The 20,200-nt window shown below is 39.0% G+C and overlaps 1 protein-coding gene across 14 annotated transcripts in view; it reads right to left on the bottom strand.

The window, feature by feature from the left end:
- BCAS3 (BCAS3 microtubule associated cell migration factor) overlaps positions 1–20,200 on the bottom strand; it is a 369,789-nt gene that overhangs the window by 187,735 nt on the left and 161,854 nt on the right. For all 14 annotated transcript variants that reach the window (XM_080382869.1, XM_080382866.1, XM_080382870.1 and 11 more), the window contains 3 exons: positions 12,026–12,126; positions 8,198–8,394; positions 6,764–6,861 (listed from right to left, as the gene is read on the bottom strand). In XM_080382869.1, the coding sequence (XP_080238995.1) occupies positions 6,764–6,861; positions 8,198–8,394; positions 12,026–12,126 (396 nt within the window). The remainder of the gene's footprint in view (positions 1–6,763; positions 6,862–8,197; positions 8,395–12,025; positions 12,127–20,200) is intronic.

The following is a 20,200-nucleotide window of genomic DNA, read 5'->3' on the forward strand; positions in this document are numbered from 1 at the left end:
GCTTCCCCCGCTGAAAGTTAGCATGCAACACTTCGGCAATTAAGACACTCCACCGCCTGCATTAATGGACCACTGGTACATGCGTCAAGCAGGTTGTGTGACATGAGAACAACTGTCTTCGAGCAGCAGTGGACTGCACCAGCGGCCAGTAACACGGCCCCTGGAGGGCTCGCTGCAGCTCGCCTTCACGTACAAAGAAAAACCCCACTACCTGTATTTGGTTATGTCGGTTAGATCAAAGTTAGGCTTTCATGTAGCTATGGCATCAGCATGGAAATTGCTGGGTTTCTTGTTTGTCAAAGTCCCCTGTGAACTATCAAAAATCACATTGGCAAGATGAACAAGATAATCAGCCTTTGGGGAATTAAGCACCTTGAAGTTTGAAGTCAAATTCAACCTAACATAGCTGCATCTAGAAAAATGTTGATTTTCAATTGCATCTATGAAACTAACTTATACATTGCACGATTTTTTTAAGCTGTAACTCATCTATGTGTCAAAGCGCAACCACCTTAGAAGTGATTGTTTCAATTACTATGAGCCTCCCCAGCTAAAGCAAAGGCAAACCGGCATGGCGAACAACAGTCTCCTCTGTCACTAACAGAGTATCAGCTACCATACATCACTACACCATGCTGCACAGAACAAGTTCCCATCTCCTGAACTAAATGACTAACACACCCACAACCATCACAGGGAGGCAAAAACAAATGACTATATAAAGATTCTGCTGCCTTTCAGTCACTGTTCCCATGCTTGTCCTCTCCAGTATACTTCCCCTGCCTACAGAAAACACCCACCAGTCTTTCAAGACATTAATGCTACTCCATGTACCCCTGCAGCTGAGTCTTTTCCCAAGCCAGGCACTGATCCAGCAGCAAGTGCCCAGTCAGTAGTGTCAGGTCATTTTAATTTCTCTTCGTATTTCCACAGTCTATAGGGCATAGCTGTTTCTAAATGTAATCATGTATACTGCACTGGCATCTTGGAGCCTGTTGAAGTCAGTTCTGTCTTAAGGCTCTCTTCAAAAATCATCAGAAAACATTTTCTCAAATTAGATGAAATAAATCAAGTTGAAAAAATGCTAAGTAGCAGAATTTTGTATTATGCAGCTCAGGCGCGCACACACATTTGTCAATGTGGACAAATAGGATGGAGAGGGGATGAACACATGCAAACACATGCTACTGCACTGAGAAAACAAAAATACCTGATACATCCCACATATCACTATTCTAGGAAAAACACATACAATGTTTTCCAGATAAGTAACCTAATACATGTTTTAAATGGGTCTGATATTAACAGAAATGGCTCACAAGTTATTCCAGGAAAAAAACATAAGTTAAACTCGTTGAAATTGAAGCTGACAGAACACAGAAGTACCAAGCATGCAGCGCTGAGTACGCAGTTTTGCTGTTACTAAACAGGTGATGCCCTCTAAGAACCGCTTGTTATAGGGCCATTGTTAAAAACTCTCAGTTGCTGCAAAGAATAGACCAAGGGCCAAATCTCTTGGCTTCAAAGCTCAGCATTATACTCAAAGGATCTGAGTGCAATCTCTATCTGCAACAACAAACTACCTTTATACCATCCAGGTAATTACAGGTTCGGGTCAAGGACTCCAGACCATATTGATTACATCTCTCTGCAACAAGGACCCTCCAGCGCTGCCCGGCTCCACTCAAGCACAAGAACGGCAGCTCAAGTATCCGTGACGCCAGGCCTCCCTGGCCCTACCAGCGCCCGTAACGGGAGACCAGCCACCGCTCAGCCCTGTCAGTTATTGCCTGTGGCAGTAAGGACAGCCTGGGAATTCATAATGTTGGTGACTTCATCTGCCAGCTGCATTCACACATCTTTACTACCTGAATAACTGATCTCCGCTACTCCAAGGCAGCACTTTCTGGTGTACAGCATTTGGGAATAAATATTTGATTGTGCATACAACAGAAAAGAGCTCAGATGGTTTAAGGTGTGACAGCAGAAGTGTTTATTAAATTCCACGAGAGAGCATTGCTGGACAGTAAGAATTTGTCCCATGGTCCCTATCTCACAGGTGTGGTGAAGAACAATAAAAGATCCTTCACAGGCATAGGGGAGGGAGGGAGGGGAGGCAAACTACCTCCCCCACAAAACCCGAGTACAATTCTTCTGTTCATTAATCCCTCTGCAGGCAACAAGCTATCTGTCCATGACCAGCCAGTTGCACACAAAAGAAAGGGAAGTACTAAATTACAAGCCGATTTTAAGTGGGCATTGATTGAAGCAACCAGAACTGAGCTCAGTATTATCAGTTTCATACAACAGTCATAAACAATCTTCATTAAAAAATGATGCACGCATCCCTAAGCGGCACAGCACATGCCACGTTTTAGGTAAGAACATAAGGGTTCCCCCCTGCCCCATGCACAATCAAAGAGGAAAAAATGGCTCAGGATCTTTTTCTTCTACAACTTAGTTTTATTCATTAAAATCCTTCCCACTCTAACTTCTCTATTTGTCCTAAGCAACAAACGGAGATCTCCCCTGAGCAGGAAAGGAAAAGGTTGATGCAAAACAGAGATCAGACTTCTTTGTCTATGTTCTCCCACTCTGCTAGCAATGCAACAAAATCTTTATTTCACTGATGGGCAAGTGTCAAAAACCTCTTTGTATGAGGGAATAAACAGGGCTTTTCATAAACACGCACACAGATGGACACACTTTTTTTTTTTAAAAAAAAAACAACTAAGCAGGATTGAATTAACAGCTATGACTGAGCATACCTGAGTACCTGAGCCCTACAACACATTTGTTACAGTTTAAGGGAAATGCTTGCCCTTACAGACTCAATACAGCTGTGATCAAATTTACTGTGATTAGGAACTGCTGCAAAATCCTTTCTCTAGAGGTTTTCTATTTCTGAAAGTTCTGAGTTGTTTTTTCCATACAGATATCCTAACCTTCTTATACCCTTCAATTTCTGTATTATTAGTAGTAGAGTTCTATCTGGTCATAGCTGTTTTTTTCAGGTATATACATATATGACATGCATCATTCATCCACAGGTTATAGTATAAAAATTCAAAAAGGTGCCTGGAAATACTCAATTACATGTCTAGCCTATGGTGATAGTTTCTAGATTAGTCTCCATCGTTCTGTAGGTATCCTCAGCTACAGAAATTCATATCTAATGCTCAACACGTCAAAGGAAGGAAGAGCATTCAATGTGTACAGGTAATGGAAAGTTTTCAAGCTGTGCCCATAGAGTGGTCTTCCAAAACACTGCCAGGTCATTCAGCAACAAATATATTTTTTGTTGCTCTACAGATTTCTGTCTCAGGGTCCAATGGTTTAGGTTGTCTAAAGAGTGTGACCTTCAGCTGCAGCATCTCCTGCAGACAGGGCACTTGCAAGGTTTCTCCTTCATCTCTAGTGTCTAATAAAGTCTTACATGGAACCTGACTTACTAAGATGTACCCCACCTCTGCTGAACCCAAAACACCCAGCCGACAGCCTCGGCACTTCTTCGGGAACGATGGACACAGAGACACACATGCACTTGCTTGCTACACAGTGTGCATTTTCTATGCGTACAGCAGTGGTTATTTTGCTGCATTATCATCAAAGGCTTCCTGCTTTCTAAAGATTTAAACTCAGTGTAGTCCCTTTAACATTTCTAACTGCCAATCTGGAATAGCATCTGGAATTACAGTGCATTTAATCCTTGAGGGTATATTCTCTCTATGATGCTATGATGCACATGCCTAGAATATGTGCATTGAGGGACAAACGTCCAGTAGCTTTAGGTGACTATATTTGTGCAAACTTTCCCTAAAGATCTGACTTAAAACCCAACAACCACAAAACCCCAAAACAAACAAAAAAAACCCACCCCACAAAAGAACCCAGAGAAGAGTATCTTAGGAGAATTTTAAGTCAAGATAACCACATTAAAATATGCATTTTTTAAACTTATCCAAGTAATCTTTACAGATACAGCCATCCACCTTGAAAAAGCCATTGCAAATTTTCACTATTCATAACAGTATTAGAATTTTGTATTTTTTAAATGAAGGTTTTTGCAAATAATCTTGCCAGAGAGTATTGTAATTTGTATACCATAGTTCTGCAGAAATGTGAAAATCATGATTAAGATAATTACACAAATTTCTCATCGAACACAACAACAGAGTTGTCACCAACAGGGGAGAAGGAAGGAAGCTATCAAGAACGGCAGAAGAATAATGGAAGATGATAAACATGTACTTGAAATCATTTGATAGAAATAACAAGCGATGGAGTTAGATAAGAGGAGGCGCCACGCTGGTGGTATCTCTGAGCAACAGGCAATCAAACAGCCAGATAAGCATCTTCATAAAGTGCAACAGACTTGAATGCATGGGTCATAACTGAAGAATCACTTCCTGGTTCAGTTTAGGCAGTAAAAATTTATGACCTACTTAAAAATCCTTAAAACCTAAAAATGTATCTTCCAATAAATTTGTTTTCCATAAAGAATGTAAGCCATATAGGGCAAGCCTTAGTAATAGCAGGAAATGAGAATACTTGCAGTAGTGGACTATAACACAAAAAAATGCAGTGTCATACATCAAAAATAAAACCTGTAGATTCAAAGGTGAGATTAATGCCATTTTCTGCACATCTTTAAAGGTGAGAAGAGCTGAAAGCGAGTAAAAGTACTCCTCTTCCCTTTGCTGGGCTTCGTCACAACAGCAAGAGATTTCAAAAGACAGTGTATGTTTTTTGCTTGTGTCTCCTCTACTCTGCAGCAGAATTCACACCCCTATACCATCACACATAATCTGGCATAGCTACCCTAAATCTGGACCAAGAATTTCTGCATGGGAAAGGACAGGGATTGGGCAATATGCAAACCACAAATAGATGGTAAAGTCCCTGAATCAAAACTCAATTCATTTCAAACTCTCTGGCAGTGAAGTTAAATAAAGTACTGCTATCAGCATGTCCCTAACAAAACCCATGTATTGTTTGTAAAAAACTTATGAGGTGTTATAACAAAACTGAGTCACTGCTGTACAGTAAATATATTTTCAGTGTCATAACAATGTATGCAATTGACTTTGGCAATTTTAATACGGACACACATGTTAAAGGCATTACCAATAGAGCTTCATCACATTCACATGAGCCATTTCACATTAAGGCCCCATCCACACTTCAGGAAAGGCTGTTTAGCATAGAACAGGTACAGCCCTATGTGTTTTGCTGCTTCTATTGTAGATGGAGTAACACCATTTTAGAACGCATTATGGTTACACTTCAGAATTGTTATATATCCCTGCTATAGGTAATGGCACTGCTCTGTTCATACCCAAGAGAAAAAAAACCATCCCCATCCTGATAACCCAGATCTCTCTATCTCTATCAGCTGGCATTGCCACGTTGATAGTGAGGAAGAGCTATGCCATTAATCACTCTGGATCTGACGTGTCAGATGCACAGACAGAAGCACTCCTACAATTCAAGCTTGTAAGCTTTCGGGGTAATAGGCATATATGAACTAGTAAAAAAAAATAATAATCAGAACTGATGCCTTTATGTTTTCTTCTGTATAAAAAAATTATTTTAAAAATTACTTTGTCATGTAGTAAACCAAATAAAATTCCTTTTAAACAACCAGCATCAAATGTTTGTCTAAACTCAAGGTGAATTAATTTAACAAATTTTAAATATTTGGAAATGGAATTTATAATGAAAATCCTCAATATCAAAACTAAATATAGTTATTATTGAGCTCAGTTATAAACATATCTAAGGAATATCCTGTAATACCCAAATACATCAATTTGGCAAACAATGCAGTACCTTGGACTCTGAATTTATATCAATAGCAAACAGAGCCTGGAACAGGAGCTTTTAACTCCCTTTAAAACAACCTTCAGAAACCAGTTTCTGTATGTGTTACAGTCTCTTTTTACAGTTTAACCTCAATCCAATCAGCAGCCTCCAGGGATTTTCGAATCGCTAAAGATTAAAATCCTCTCTGACTTGACTGTTTGACTAATGCTGTGTGTTTAATAATTCTACTTGTGAGAGATTTTATTTGACAAAATCCTGCTGTGTGAACCCTTCAGACACTATACAGCTGTACTAGAATATAAAGCTCTGCTGTCCTTGTTTCTTTATACAGACTACACCCCACCACTAAGAGGGAAAAAAAAAAAAGCCTCATAGTCATATATTACTATGTTGATAAACATAATCACTGTAATATTAAATTTACACACTCTTTCAGAGCGGACTAGTGAAAATGTGCCTATTACACAAACATTAGCTAAACTATCCTGTTGTCCTGACTGTTCACAGAAATCAATTACACTTATGATTACATTTCAATGAAAGCTATTTTATAAATGAGATGGAACCATAATATTCTACACTTTAGGCATTCATTAATAAGAGCATTTCAATGTTAGTATTTGCAAATGTTCTACTTTTTAGTTCAGGCAGTTCTTAGCATTCTATAGCTCATGTTAAACTTAATGTAAATATTGTGTTCATATCTCACCACAATGCTGTGACTTCAGATTTGAGTGGTAAGAGGAAAAAAAAGACATCATTAAGGTAGCTTTCAGTAAGTATTTGTATAAGATAGCACTTACCCTATTGTGCAGCTGAAAATCACAATATCCTTTTAAGTATAAAGTAATGGTTAGTAAACATGTTACAACAAAAAAGGACAAGATTGCTGAATGGCACGAATATCAAAGAAAACATGAAATCAACATGTTTCTACCTGAAGTAGCATCGATCACTGTTGAAACTCCTCTGCGATCAGAAACTGGACGTGGTGACCCCGGCATACTAACAGGTTCTGAACGAACTGGCTGAATCCTAAATAGTAAGTTATAGTTAACACCTGTGTCAAAACCGTTGCTCAGAAGGGCTCTAATTAAAGCACAAACCTGAATCACCTGAACCAATTAAGCAACTGTTTATTTTTAAACCAGGCAACCTTTGAAAAACTTTTATATTCCTTTGCTTTGTGGAGCCAAAACCTGGATAATCCACCCAGAGACAGATTGAGAGTCTACACAGAGTAAAGATCCCCAAAGTCTCTCTCAGCAAGCCTCGAAGGCGAAAGCTTGCCCTACCCTTACTGGTTACAAAGCTTCTATCGCCCTCCAGAACAGCAGCATTTTCTTCGTCAGTTTAGGAGAAAAGACACATTTGTAATTGTCTATTCCTTTTGTAATATATATCTGTATTATTTTTTAAAAAAATTCTGCTTTCTTTCTGCATATGTATACATATATACAGTTTAAAAAAATTAATGTATTTGAGAGCTACATCCTTACTTATGGTGGATATAAGTGGGAGCAATTACATGCAAGGAGAAATCACACATTTCAAACCCATGTCTTTTCAGTCCAAGGACAATCTGCCCAGTTTTAATGGGATTAGTCATTTTATCCACCTCTCTTGTTTTACTCATAAGAATTTCAGACAGAAGTCCCAAGCAATCCAAGTCCATACCACAGAACTTTGGACTTCAAATCACATGCAGAGTCAGAAGCATGGAAACTTCTTGAGGGGTTACTGGACAGGACACAGAAACACATGGTGCATAAAGCGCTTCTACAAAATCACTAGCTATCAGTAAATATAAACCCACATTTACCTTCGCTCTCCTCCTTTCCCTTCCCCAGGCCCATCCCCTGCCAACTATTCCAAATCAGCCAATGCCCAAACCCAGATGAATTAAATACATGAAAAAAGAATTACAAGGAAGGAAGCAAAGGAATGGAAAAAACCAAAACAAAATAGGGAGGGGAAAAACATTCCAGAAGTTCACTTACTGTTCCAACACACTGACCACTTCACAGTCAGCGTCTAAATCTATGGCATAAAGCTCCCACTCATGTCTGAGAAAATGAATTCATTAAGCAATGCAGAAACTGCGAAAGCCAAGCTGAGGCTGAGCAAGGCCACCAGACTTTGTACTGTCTTTTACTGTCATTTACACAAGAAGGGGCAGCAGAAAGGAATCTGAGCTGCCTGGCTTGGATGAACTGTTACTGCTGTTGAGTCACACGCTCTTCTAAGACTTTCATCTGGACAAGCTTGATGAAAGCTATTACACGTTGTACACAGATGGCCTCATTTAGGCATGAGGCGAGTTATTCACACAACAAATGTGAAACAGCTTGGAAATTGATCTTATTTTTACCTGAGACTGTTGAGATCAAGATCATCTGTATCAAAGTCCAGAAGAGGCTGTGGGGTGTCACTTGGACCGTGCGACTGCAGCACTGAGGAACTGGATGAGATGACGGTAGTTTGGCCTGAGGGATGGATCGTTTTGAACTGGAACTGTGGGCCCATCCACAGGCGTCGATGAGGCCCGGTGTGAGTCACTATTTCGACCTGTGGGAAGGGAATGTGGGGAAATGCTCAACGGAAAAGTGCAACTTAATATAATGAATGGTTCCTTCTCTACACTGAACCCCCAGAATCCTGCTGTTCTCAAGGAAAAAAAACGTGTTTTGTTCCACCAGTTGGGAGGAATGCTGAACAAGGGAAAATTCAGAAGTCCTTGCTAGAGAAAGGATGCTCCAGCCAAAGCCAAGAGCTTCTTGCAGAGCCTTGAAAGCCTGTGAACCACCAGCCTGAGGACACTGCACCCCAGTTCTTCAGCTGTTCTGAAGACTGACCCTGCATCCCGGCTCTCACTTCACATCAGCCTGTTCATTCCTTCCCTCGCCATCATGAAACGCACTACGAGTCACACGCTAAAAGCTACCCTTGTGGTGTAACAAACGGGGGAACACCCTTGGGTCTGCGTCTGCACAGAGCAGACAGAGGACCTGAAAGCCTGCCTCCCCAGATAACCTCCATCCTGACCAGGTCAAGGGATGTGCGTTTAAAAACCAAGCTGTTACAGCTTTGTAAAGTTCACACATTAAACAGGGCTGCTTCACATGTATACAGTGTGAACTGTACTTCAAATCAAAGCTCATAATGACTGTTGGCATATCCGAGCATACCGCTGGCAGAGACCATCTTGCTGGAAAGCAAGGAGGTTTGTAACAGAGCGCAAGGTGAAGTGCGATGTGAGACACTGCGCAGCCCAGGTCACGCTCCTTACTATGCAGATGGAATATAAACACACACGTGCAACATGTGGAGTTTAGAATGGCAGACACACACACACACACACATATTGATTTAACCAAAATTCCAACAACTCAAACAGAGGTATGGGTGTTTACTTGCAATAAACAACCACATACATATAACTTAATAGGTATATATGAGATATTTACTGTATTTATATTTATGTATGGATATACACAGAGACACAGAAGCTTCACAGTTCCCTGCCTACCTCTAAAAGGCACAGAGAACACTATTTGTTAGACCCACCACCTGTAATCTCAAATATTCTGATTTTCCTCAAGGTATTTACTTCCAGTAACAGTCTAGATCTGAACTTTTGAAAAATAAGTTATTTCAGTAATTGAAGCATCCAAAATATTCTTAAAATTTCTTTTCACACCATACTGATGAGTAGCAATTCTGGCAAACTCTTAAATAAGCCATCTGCCATGAAAATTTAAGATGCTAAAATTGCTGGAAACTCACATGACCAGGAAAATTTGGCCTTGTAAATAAAAGGTAAATAAAGTGTAAGTCTTCTGTAACACAATTTTAAAAATCAAAAGGAGCCTTTAAAGATCAGAAAAGGTAAATACGAAATGAAAATATTAAGCTCTGGTAAACTCACACTTCTACGGTGACAAAAATAGACTATTAAATTACTACCAATTTCTGCTAAAACAATGATCAGCTCCACAGCAAAACTGTAATTTCGTGAGGAAATTCACAAAAATATATTTTTGAATATATATGACATAGGTGTGTACTAGTAGCAATTCTTAACCCTTTAAGAAGCAATTTTAAACACTGGGTAATGTTCTAAGCTCTCTGCTAACATAAGACAGCAAGCGCACAGCCTATTTAGCACTATTTCCATCTTTGCATTTATCTTAGCGTAACTCAGATTGACTGCAGACGTTTCTGAGGCAAGTAGCTTTTATGTAGCAGTGTAAATTAGGCCACAGATAAAGTAATCTGTATATTTTAAGCTTGAAACCATCAGTGTCACAGAGCCGAGAGGTAAACAGATGCCTTTGCAATTTTACTGAGGCTACGGCCAGATGTTCCTATTCACTCTCCTGTTGTGTGCAGGACAAACATATTGTATCTACTTCACACTGACAGCACACATTACCCACTGTTCTAATTGAAAAGTTGAAGTGAAGGGCAGTGTTTTTTCACTGCATGCTGTTACTGTTGATAACAACATTTTAATTTTGAAAAACATACTTGCACTTTAGGCTTAATCTAAAGTGGCTTGCTTAGAGAATGCGAGCATCTTCATGCTCAAAAGAGCTATCGTTGCTCTTTTCACTTAGCAAAAATTAAACATTCTGGAAGCGTTCTTTGAATTATCTCTGTTCTGTGACATCATTTGGGATTCTTTTTTTTTTTTTCTCTTATAAATATATTTACTCCTCTAGAAGGATAGATGTGATGAAGTTCAAGCGGTCTTAAGTTCCTTTGACATCTTATATCTTCCAAGAATTACTAATAAAGCAACCCCCATAACAAGGGTTTACCTTACCCTCTTTTTCCTGAGGTTGCCCACTGTACCAGAAGGTCACCACAGCGGTAAAATAAGCTAAACTATCCAAATGGTACTGGAGAGGATAGGTGGAAAACCACAGGTGAAATCTTGGCCCCAGTGAGCTCAGTGGTAAAAGTCCTGTTAGCTACACTGATTGAGTAGTTTCACCATCTTTATGCTCTGACAGATTAGAGGCAGCATAAGCAAATAAGATCTATCAGTGTGCAGCCACATCTGAAAACTTAGACCAGGTAAGTGGGTTCATATGAATGGATTCCCCAGTGAATGCTGCTCCTGGACCGGTACAGGTGGAAACCTTAGAAGTAGAAACTCTTGATTTTAGGTAAATGCTGTGTATGATGTATTCAGCTGTGGGCAAAGCAAATCACATCCATGAGTATTTAATATTTATGCCACACATCCCAGCAACACATTTAATCCAACAGGGCAGTTGGAACTAGATGACCTTTAAGGTCCCTTGCAACCCACACCATTCCACAATTACATACCACCACCACTGTTCTTAAACCAAAGGAAACCCACTTAATTTGTCAGGATAAATTCCATGTATCAGGTACCCCATAATTGCTTTGGTAAATCCACAGCATTTGTAATTTTTATATATTTATTTAACTCCAACCTTTTATTTCTAACAGGAACTAATTTTCAGTGTATTATTCATGACCTACATTCTTAAACTGAAGTTATGTTTTGTGCCAAATAGTCAAGCATCTACTGCTCCTCAAAGAGAAGCTTCACTGACTGAAACCTATCACAAATGGATAAAACTACAGATTTAACCTCATATAACAATATTCCACCAAAAAATATTCCACCAAGCACGGACATTTTAAAGCACTACAGTACTTGTATCTAGCCATAACTCAAAGGAATTATCGGTAGGAAATGCAGCAGCTGATAACCAGAAAAAAACCAGGAAGTAAACCAGTTAATCTATCATTTTTATGTTATAAGTCTATCACAGGTCACAACTGAAAACGCATCATCATTTTGCCAAGCCAACTTCCTTTATCCCATGTCTGGAAAGGACCATGTCAGGAGAAAAAAGGCAGAGAGGTAACTTTCTGCTGCCAACTGAAACTTCCTGCTTCATCCTGAACTTCCCAGGAATTGCTTGTGCCAGTAATGATGGGGGCTTTATATGGTTTTTAACAGAGCTTGTATAGTTTGTATGAAAAGTATAAGCCATCAAATTCATACCAAGTGAGATGTGAAGTCAGTTTTACACACAGCAATACCTATGGCCTACTGGAAGCTTACTTTCCATTTTGAGGAAAGTTGTCAATTTACCTTCCAGCAGATACTATTACTCGTTCGCTCCTGAATGGACACCCCCAGAAAGCATACCTGCGAAAGCCACTCTTCATCCTCTTGCCCGCTGTGGTCAGATGCTAAGCTGTCGTATGACTCATGTCGAGTGATCGGTCCAGGACTCCCTGGTGGGACCACTGAAAAAAAACAGAAAATTGAAAACTCGGACTTACTGTTACATGCTTTTTTGAAAAAAAGCTTTTTCACTAAGTGATCAGTACAGCAACATATACATTTTGTTTTCCTAAATCTGTGACATGTCGGACCACAGGAAAAGTTCAAATATTGACATCAAAAGTGATAAAAAGGTTTCTGTTCTTTGACTTGAATGTATACATACAGCCACTACGATAACCCAATTGGCTCCTCTTCTTTTAACCTTAAGTACTTAATGAATGTACAGGACAGCCCCATACAGCCAACAACCATCTGTCCCAAGAAATTTAACACTGAGAAATGCCACTGTCAGCGATGCAAGCCTTTTCTACAAACTTTTCAGAATTTGAACTGTGCTAAAGCGCACTGACAAAAGCCATCGTGGGACACCAGGACATGTCCTGACTTCGAACCCAGACTAGTTTCAAGACCTCACAAACCAAATTTTGATGTTAACATAGTTTATTTAAAGCTGGCTTCATGAACAACTTGATTTTTAGGATGTGACTTTATGTAATTTAATTGGAAGAGCTTCGTTATCATCTTATCACCTTTTCATTATAGCAGTAACAATATATCTCTTCATTAAGAATCTGTATCAAAGCAGAGGTTGATGTTTTATTAGCTACAAAGACTAAATACTGAGATTATTTCACTGAACTGTAGAATACCAGAAATTCTGTATTCAAGTGTTGTCTTGTATTACAGTAATACTATATAATAATTCTGGACAGCTTTGAAACACTTTTTTCAGCTGCAGGTGACACGGATAACCAGAAAGATATATTAGTTCAAGCTGAGGGACAAATTCATCAGTGGCTATTAAACACGACAGTCCAGACACAACCTCCAAGAAGCTCATAACCTCCAAACTCCCAGATGCTAGAGCATCTGCTTCCAGTCAGTACCAGAGATCCGAGACTGGGTAAATGCTTGGTTTGACTCAACATCGGATCTGTCCACAGTGCTCATCCACAACCTTCTCCTTGAAGCATCATGAAAATCTTACATCACTGTAACTACTTAAATACCCAAGTCTCTACTGCTTAAATAACCTCAATTCATGGAACAGAATTAAGTTTGTTTTGTTTCTATATTCACTGCTCTCATTCATCTTCATACAGACTCACTACAACAGAAAAATGCAAGTTTTTCATCTCTGTGGACTGCAGTAAATCCAAACCCACATTTAAAACTGCTACCACATCTACATACAGCTTTGGGAAAAATCACACTTCAGTGTTCAATTGCTACCGTGAAGAACAGAGAGAATCGTAGACTCATTATTGTGAAGATTAATATTTCACGATGCTGGGTTCTTGAGTCATTTGAATACACTAGCAAAGCTTACAGTCTAGCTACTTCCCTTTCTATGGCAGTAGCATTATGTTGCTCTAACTAAAACTTCACACCCAAGAACCCTGAAAAACTTTACAAAAAGCAAAATGCAAGCAAGCACCCCAGACAATAAAATGGGTGAAATTGCTCATTTTCTTGTACCTGCTTACTGTAAGGAGCCTGTTAGAGGCCTGGAGTCAATACCAAGAAACCATGCCCACACTGAGGGAAAAGCAGACACCACAAAAGCAAATTAAAAGAAGTAAATGCAGCAACGGTATTTTTACTTTGGTAAAACAGGAGAGTTTTATGCTGTAGCATTAAGATACCGGACAATCCTAAAATTAGAACCAATATTTTTATATTTACATAATCTAAAAATGACCCAAGGTTTTAAAAATTGATTTTTGAAAACTATCTTACTACAGGGTTGACCTTTATGTGTCAAGTTTCCATCCACTACAAATTTTTACAGTCATGTTGTAAACCCCTTATAATAGGAGTTTATAATGGCAAAGCAGACACAATTGTAACCATAAATACAGAACGGCGCCTCTATAATATAAACAGCACAGGGTTTTCATAAATCCATACACTATATGAAATACAGGGATTTTCATCCTGTTTGTATAAGTGGCTATCTGAACCCAACCTCAGCTATGGAGCTATTTCTAACACCTCTGTATCGCAGTGTCTTTATTCTGAAACCTGCAATATACCAAATCCAGTTCAGGGCTTAACTTATTAAAGAATTATTCCAAGTACTATATACATTGGGACATATTCTTACAGCCTGTCAAGTTTTTCCCGTGAGATCCCACGCATCTGCCATATTCATTGAAATCAATACAGTTTCTGCCTGCACATATGTATGTGTCCATACACACCCCGGCAACCACAGACATTATTCCAGCAGTGTGTGTTCTTCAGTTTTCAAGATAATAGAGAAACTACATTCATCTGCTCTATTACAACCGTGACAGCCCTAATGCAATGACTTACGGATGTGTCTGTCTAGCCCATATCAAACTCGTATTAAGAAAATACACATACCTTCCTGGATTACAAACAGCTGACGATTCACAGTAAATAATATCTGAATGTGAAACCATAATGACCACACTTCTTCCTTACCGGTAAAGTTTATATTTGAAACCGATGAAACAAAAACATTATTTTGACACGTTTTGCTGTTGCCCTAATCTTCTCCATATCTCCTGGCTCCCCTACAATAAATTCTACTGACTGCAGTAATGCCTGGTTCTGAGGGCACAGCTGATCAACTGCAGGCTTTCCTGTTATTGAACTCCGCTAACAAACTGTTCATGACTCTAGCAGATGTTTTTGCTTTTGAACCAATGGGAACTTTATGGACTGTTCTGCTTTCCCCCCCTTCCGCTATCCCAAGGGTAACTACTAGAGCTGTCAAGATTAGGGAAGCTGCTATTCAGTGACTCGCTGCAAAAACTCTAGACCAGGGAGCAGCATCCAACCTGCTTTGTCACCGTATTTCTCCCTTGTGTAATACTCATGTTTCACTGGAGATTCCAGACGGCTTTACAGTGAGAAAGAAATTCAAATTTAAGAACAGTTTTGGTCCTACGCTGTACACCTTTTCCTGAGGAAGCACAGCTTTGCACAGCTCTTGCAATAACGCACGTTTCAGTGCAGCTTCAGAGTGCAGCGTTAACTCTTTCCACCAAAAAGTGACGACATGCTAAATTCCATGAAAAAGCTCTGCCTTAGAGTTCACCAGCAGGGCAACAGTGATAAAGCCTTAGCTGAGGTCAAACCTCAGTAATTTATTTTGCTATTTAATAAAACAGCATTTATGTACCACACCTATCACAAAAGCAGGCATTTAAAGAGAGTCTGGTTTTGATAGCAGGATCCCATAACGATGGTCCCAGCCTTACCACAGGCAAAGCGAGCTCTACTCCCACTGCCCGCAGTGGGAGCACGCAGCATTCTGGGAGATACGACCTTCTGAGACAAGTGATGCTTGCTGGAGATTTGCCATCACTGTACTGCTTGTTACAGATATACATAAGGTCATTTTCTTCAAGTTAAATACGCCCTTGAAGTTATAGGAACAAATACGTCCTAAAAATACAAACCCGATGCTTTCTTCATTTCTGGGTCACACACCTCTTACATTGGTATCAAGTTCCAAGACGAGATTAATTTAGGCCTGGAGGCACATTTCCAGGAATTTGAGCTCGAAAGTAATCTTTCATCTTCCAGCTTAATTCTGTGAAAATCTGAATTCACACTGGAATTTATGGCACCCTCTTACACACCAGCCAAGCTATTCTTACACTACAACACTGAGTTTTTTCAATGATCAAAGAATTTCACTACAATGCAGGGACAGCAAATAATAAAATTCAAATTCTTCAAAAGCTTTGCAGCAAGTAGTGGTTCGTTTTTTTCTTGCACTCCTGTAATTTGTCTTTCACTGGGGAAGAGTCACAAATGGCGCGCACACAGACAAGGAGCAAGCAAGCCGTTGTTGCACAGAGATATTTTACTGGCAATTGCAGGTGTTTTGCACCTTCCTAAAACAATAAATTCAATACTTTGTGCCCAAGCTATGCCAATTTTTAAATTTTTGCTATTCTTACACCAACATCTGGAACAAACATATATCAAGTGTCAGAATGCAACTGAGTTTGTTTCATCTAGAAATACACAAGCATGCAGAAATTTGTACGATTACACATGGAGCAAAAAAGTACAAAGGAAATGAGTGTTTATTAAAAATCTGAGGTGATAATTAGAACTTACAGCTTCTGTTTACGCAGCATAAGATGACATGAGTTTCTAAAGATAATCTAAAGTTATAAATGCAAAAAAAGTCCACAAGCAAGCATTCAAGGTCAATTTTTAAAACCCGGAGTGCTACCACCTACCTACAGCAAAAATCAGAACTTTGCCATAAATATTTGGCAAGGGGCAAAAATCATCTTTGAGCTGCTCAAAAATAACAGCAGTAACTTTAATCTCTGTCCTCCTTCAAGTGAAAAGTCATCTGCATCAACTCTAAGTCTGGAATGTATTCCTGTCCCTCCATCCTGACTAGCTCCACTGAATCACTCCATGTTTAACTAAGGAGAAACAGAATCTTAACGAAAACTGTTGTTCTTCATCTTCTTTCGATGACTTGAAAACTGTCACCTCACTTTCTACCTTCAAAATCAAAGGTGCAGGTGCTTACCCATAATCTAAGGTAAAATTCTGAAGTTTACGTACTGCCTTCTCTGCAGTTACAGGATTAATCTTTCCACTACACTGAATAAAGATTAAAAGTAAGGGTTGGGATACCGCTCCCCCTCCCCCCACAAATTTAGTCACTTGTGTGATAACTGTTAGTGCCAGGAAAACTGCACAGAAGTGACTGTGGAGACAATAGTTTCAACACAAGCTGAAACACAGGCAGAAATACAGCTGAGCTGGATATTCCTCTGGAACACCAGGACCTGATTCACACAGTTCAATGACCAAGTATGAAGAAAAAACCCCACTGTTTGAAACTTTGTCATGAATTTTAGTGACAAATAAAGAAAAAAAAACAATTTATACCAACCTCAAATAATTTGCATAGGCATTCCTGACACGTGAGCAAGACCTAGACAAATACACATGCTTGACAAGTATTGGAATTAACAAACAGTGGTTTTGTTCATAGATGGGCTAATTATACAATAAATACCTAGACCTAAGACAAATCTTTATTCATTCAGAGATTATAAATTGTCATCTTTCAGCAGCATAGAAGTGTTGGAACAAAGAACCACTACAGCTCAATTGTAATGTGTGCCCTTATGGTTTTAATTTGTGAACAATAAATCATTAGTTTTACCTAGTTTTGTGTACTTCTTGAACCAAAAGGTTTTAATTTTCTCATTTATACAAATAAGCTTTACACAATTCAATTTAATTAAGAGTTATATATGAAACTCCCAATGTGCTCTTCTCTGAGGGATGTATGTTTGTCCAAATTAAGAGCAAACAAAGGCACTGGAGACCTATAAAGACTATTTGTTCTGTGCTGCCCGCTGTACACATGCCTGCAGACACCCAGGGAGCTTTCCTCTATTTCAACTGAATACACAAAATTTAGAATTTGAAATAAGATTCTAAAACCTAGCAAAACCAGAAATGGTGTATTCTTAACTAATTCATTAAGTCGGAAGTCTATTCTGTGTCCACGTGCAGTCTCTAGTGATGTCCACAGCAAACAGGTACGCAGAATAAAAATTACATATCCCCCGGTTTCATACAGATCACACACTAACATCTGATTTTGATGCTTTTTTCTGTGCTTCCTAAGTTATACCTAAAATAATCATAGGCAGTTTGGACAGCTGAGGTAATCACATGCTTGTCAACAAGCTTCAGGAGTACTTCTCTTAAAATTAAGCTCCACAATTTGAATGATTTACTTTATGCTACTTCTGGAACTACTGGCGCATTAGTTACATCATGTTACCCATGACAAGTAGAATGTGACAGTTCTGGTTTAGGTCTACACGCAGCCGCTTCAAATTCAACAGGTTCACCTTTTTTCCATCTTATAGATGTGATCTCACTTCTGTCAGAGGTTGGGTTCAGTATCCCTCGGTCAGGTTTGCCATGTAGTTCAAGTCCAACAACTGCTTAGTGAGTTTTGCAGCACGTTCCTAAATCTTCTCTTACAGCCACAGCTCTATGCCTGCTGGCTTTAACTCTGCTCAAGTTTGGAAATAAAGCAAGGTCCAGATTTTCATTTTAGACAGAATGCTTACACTCATGTTTAAAATAAACTGTTTGTAGTTTGGTGATATGCTCTATGTATTTTTACTTGTGGCTATATGTTACTGAACAAAGTTCTGGTTTTAATGCATTTTTCAGCTTGTAAACTTCTGCAGGAGCATGCCATCCAAATTAAAATATCTCCTTTTACCCCAAACTTTTCCCCACTCTTTTTTCCTGTTAGGACTTTCCGGGATTTTTTTATGCATAAACATCATAAAATTAAGCTAAAAACCCCCTGTAAACCAGGAGTTTAGCCAGCCTAACAGTTATTTCACACCACCATTTGACTTATGGATTTATTCATTTGTTATTTATGTATTGCCCACAGTTTATTAGGTGCATTATAGACCATCCATTCTCTGTATCAGCACTTTAATCATAAAGGAATAGCTAGGTCTGTAATCAGGATATGAATTCTCACAAAGATTTTCCCAGGTTTGATGACTGCTTTACTTGCTCCTTACTTCACATTGATCTGATAGTCCACAGCCTGGCATATTATTTTTTCCCCTAAAAGGTGCTGATTAGGTGTTCAGGCTTCACCATTACTCCTGGTTGCAGTGCAGGACTGGTATACATTCACTGTGCTTAACTCCAGCTTCCATTCTCAAAGTTCCCATAGGAAACCAGTCAAGTATAATGAACTCTAAATCTGGGCAGAGCTAGACCATAGTATTACAGTACGGAGCATCTTAAGGTTGTTCAACATTTCAAATGCTCAGACTGTGAGCAGACTATGGGTTCTGTACCAGAGGGTAACATACGTACTTTTTCTCAAGTTTAAGAATAATTTCAACTCCATGAATCTATGGCGAAATCCATCTGAGGGCCATCTTTAAAGAATTATGGAAGAGGTAACTATTTCTATAATTCACTGACTTCAAAAGTATGTTTGACATTATTGTCGGGAAAATTATGTTAACCATGGATTACTGTTACAATCAAAGTATGTAGTGAGAAGTCAAGAGGCTTAGTAGTAAATTTTCAAAGCGGTGCGTGGGGATTTACCCGTTTGACTCCCATTAACGTCAATAGGAGTCGCGCGGCTAAATCCCTGTACACTGCTTTGAAAACTGACCCCTTCGTGTTGATGGACCCCTCTCTAAGAAGTTCCAGATGACCATGTAAGAATAGTAAAGAACTATTTCAGCATGTGCCCTTGTTCATTATTGTTGTTTGTACACATCTGAAAGTATTTTAATTCCTATATGCAGTGCTGTTTCCAGCATTTAGTTTATAAAATACGGATTAAGATGGGCAAGTACTCAGTAACCTGATGAAGCCACGCACATGCCCAGGTGTATATATGCATCAAAAACTTAACATACATTGCCAGCATCCAACAGACCTTACAGAGTTCATTTTTATCCACCTCACCTATATTATTTCACAAACACCAATTACAGCTGAAGAATGTGTCTTGATTTGCTCCACACTCACATGCAGTGATGCAGCTCTTTCATGAAATGGCATCTGCCTGATTTACCCCAATCAGACACATTCTCAGTCAGAAATTAAATCTGCTTCCCTTTATCACTCAATCTTGTTTCCTGTAGGGAGCAGGAAGTGCAGGTTACAGTTTTAGGGAAACATAGTTTTCCCTTAAAAATGTACCATGAACTACAATTTCATTAGAAACATCTTTTCTGGAATGGGAAGGTTATCCAGATTATCTTGCAATCTGTTATGCCTTCAAGTGTAAGAAGCAAACCTGAAAATTCCATTTTCACTGTTTGCGACTACTGCTAGAAAATCCCAAATACATGTAACAATTCTGTAAGAGAAATGCATGCTTGGAATCCATTCTGTAAGAGAAATGCATGCTTGGACATTTTTTAACTGTAGTCATAAAATATATACATAAATATATATACACATTTATGAGTTATATATATGAATTATATATAAGATCTGAAACAG

The sequence above is a fragment of the Falco punctatus genome, assembly GCF_963210335.1.
Source record: "Falco punctatus genome assembly, chromosome: 1".
NCBI classification, from domain to species: Eukaryota; Metazoa; Chordata; class Aves; order Falconiformes; family Falconidae; genus Falco; species Falco punctatus.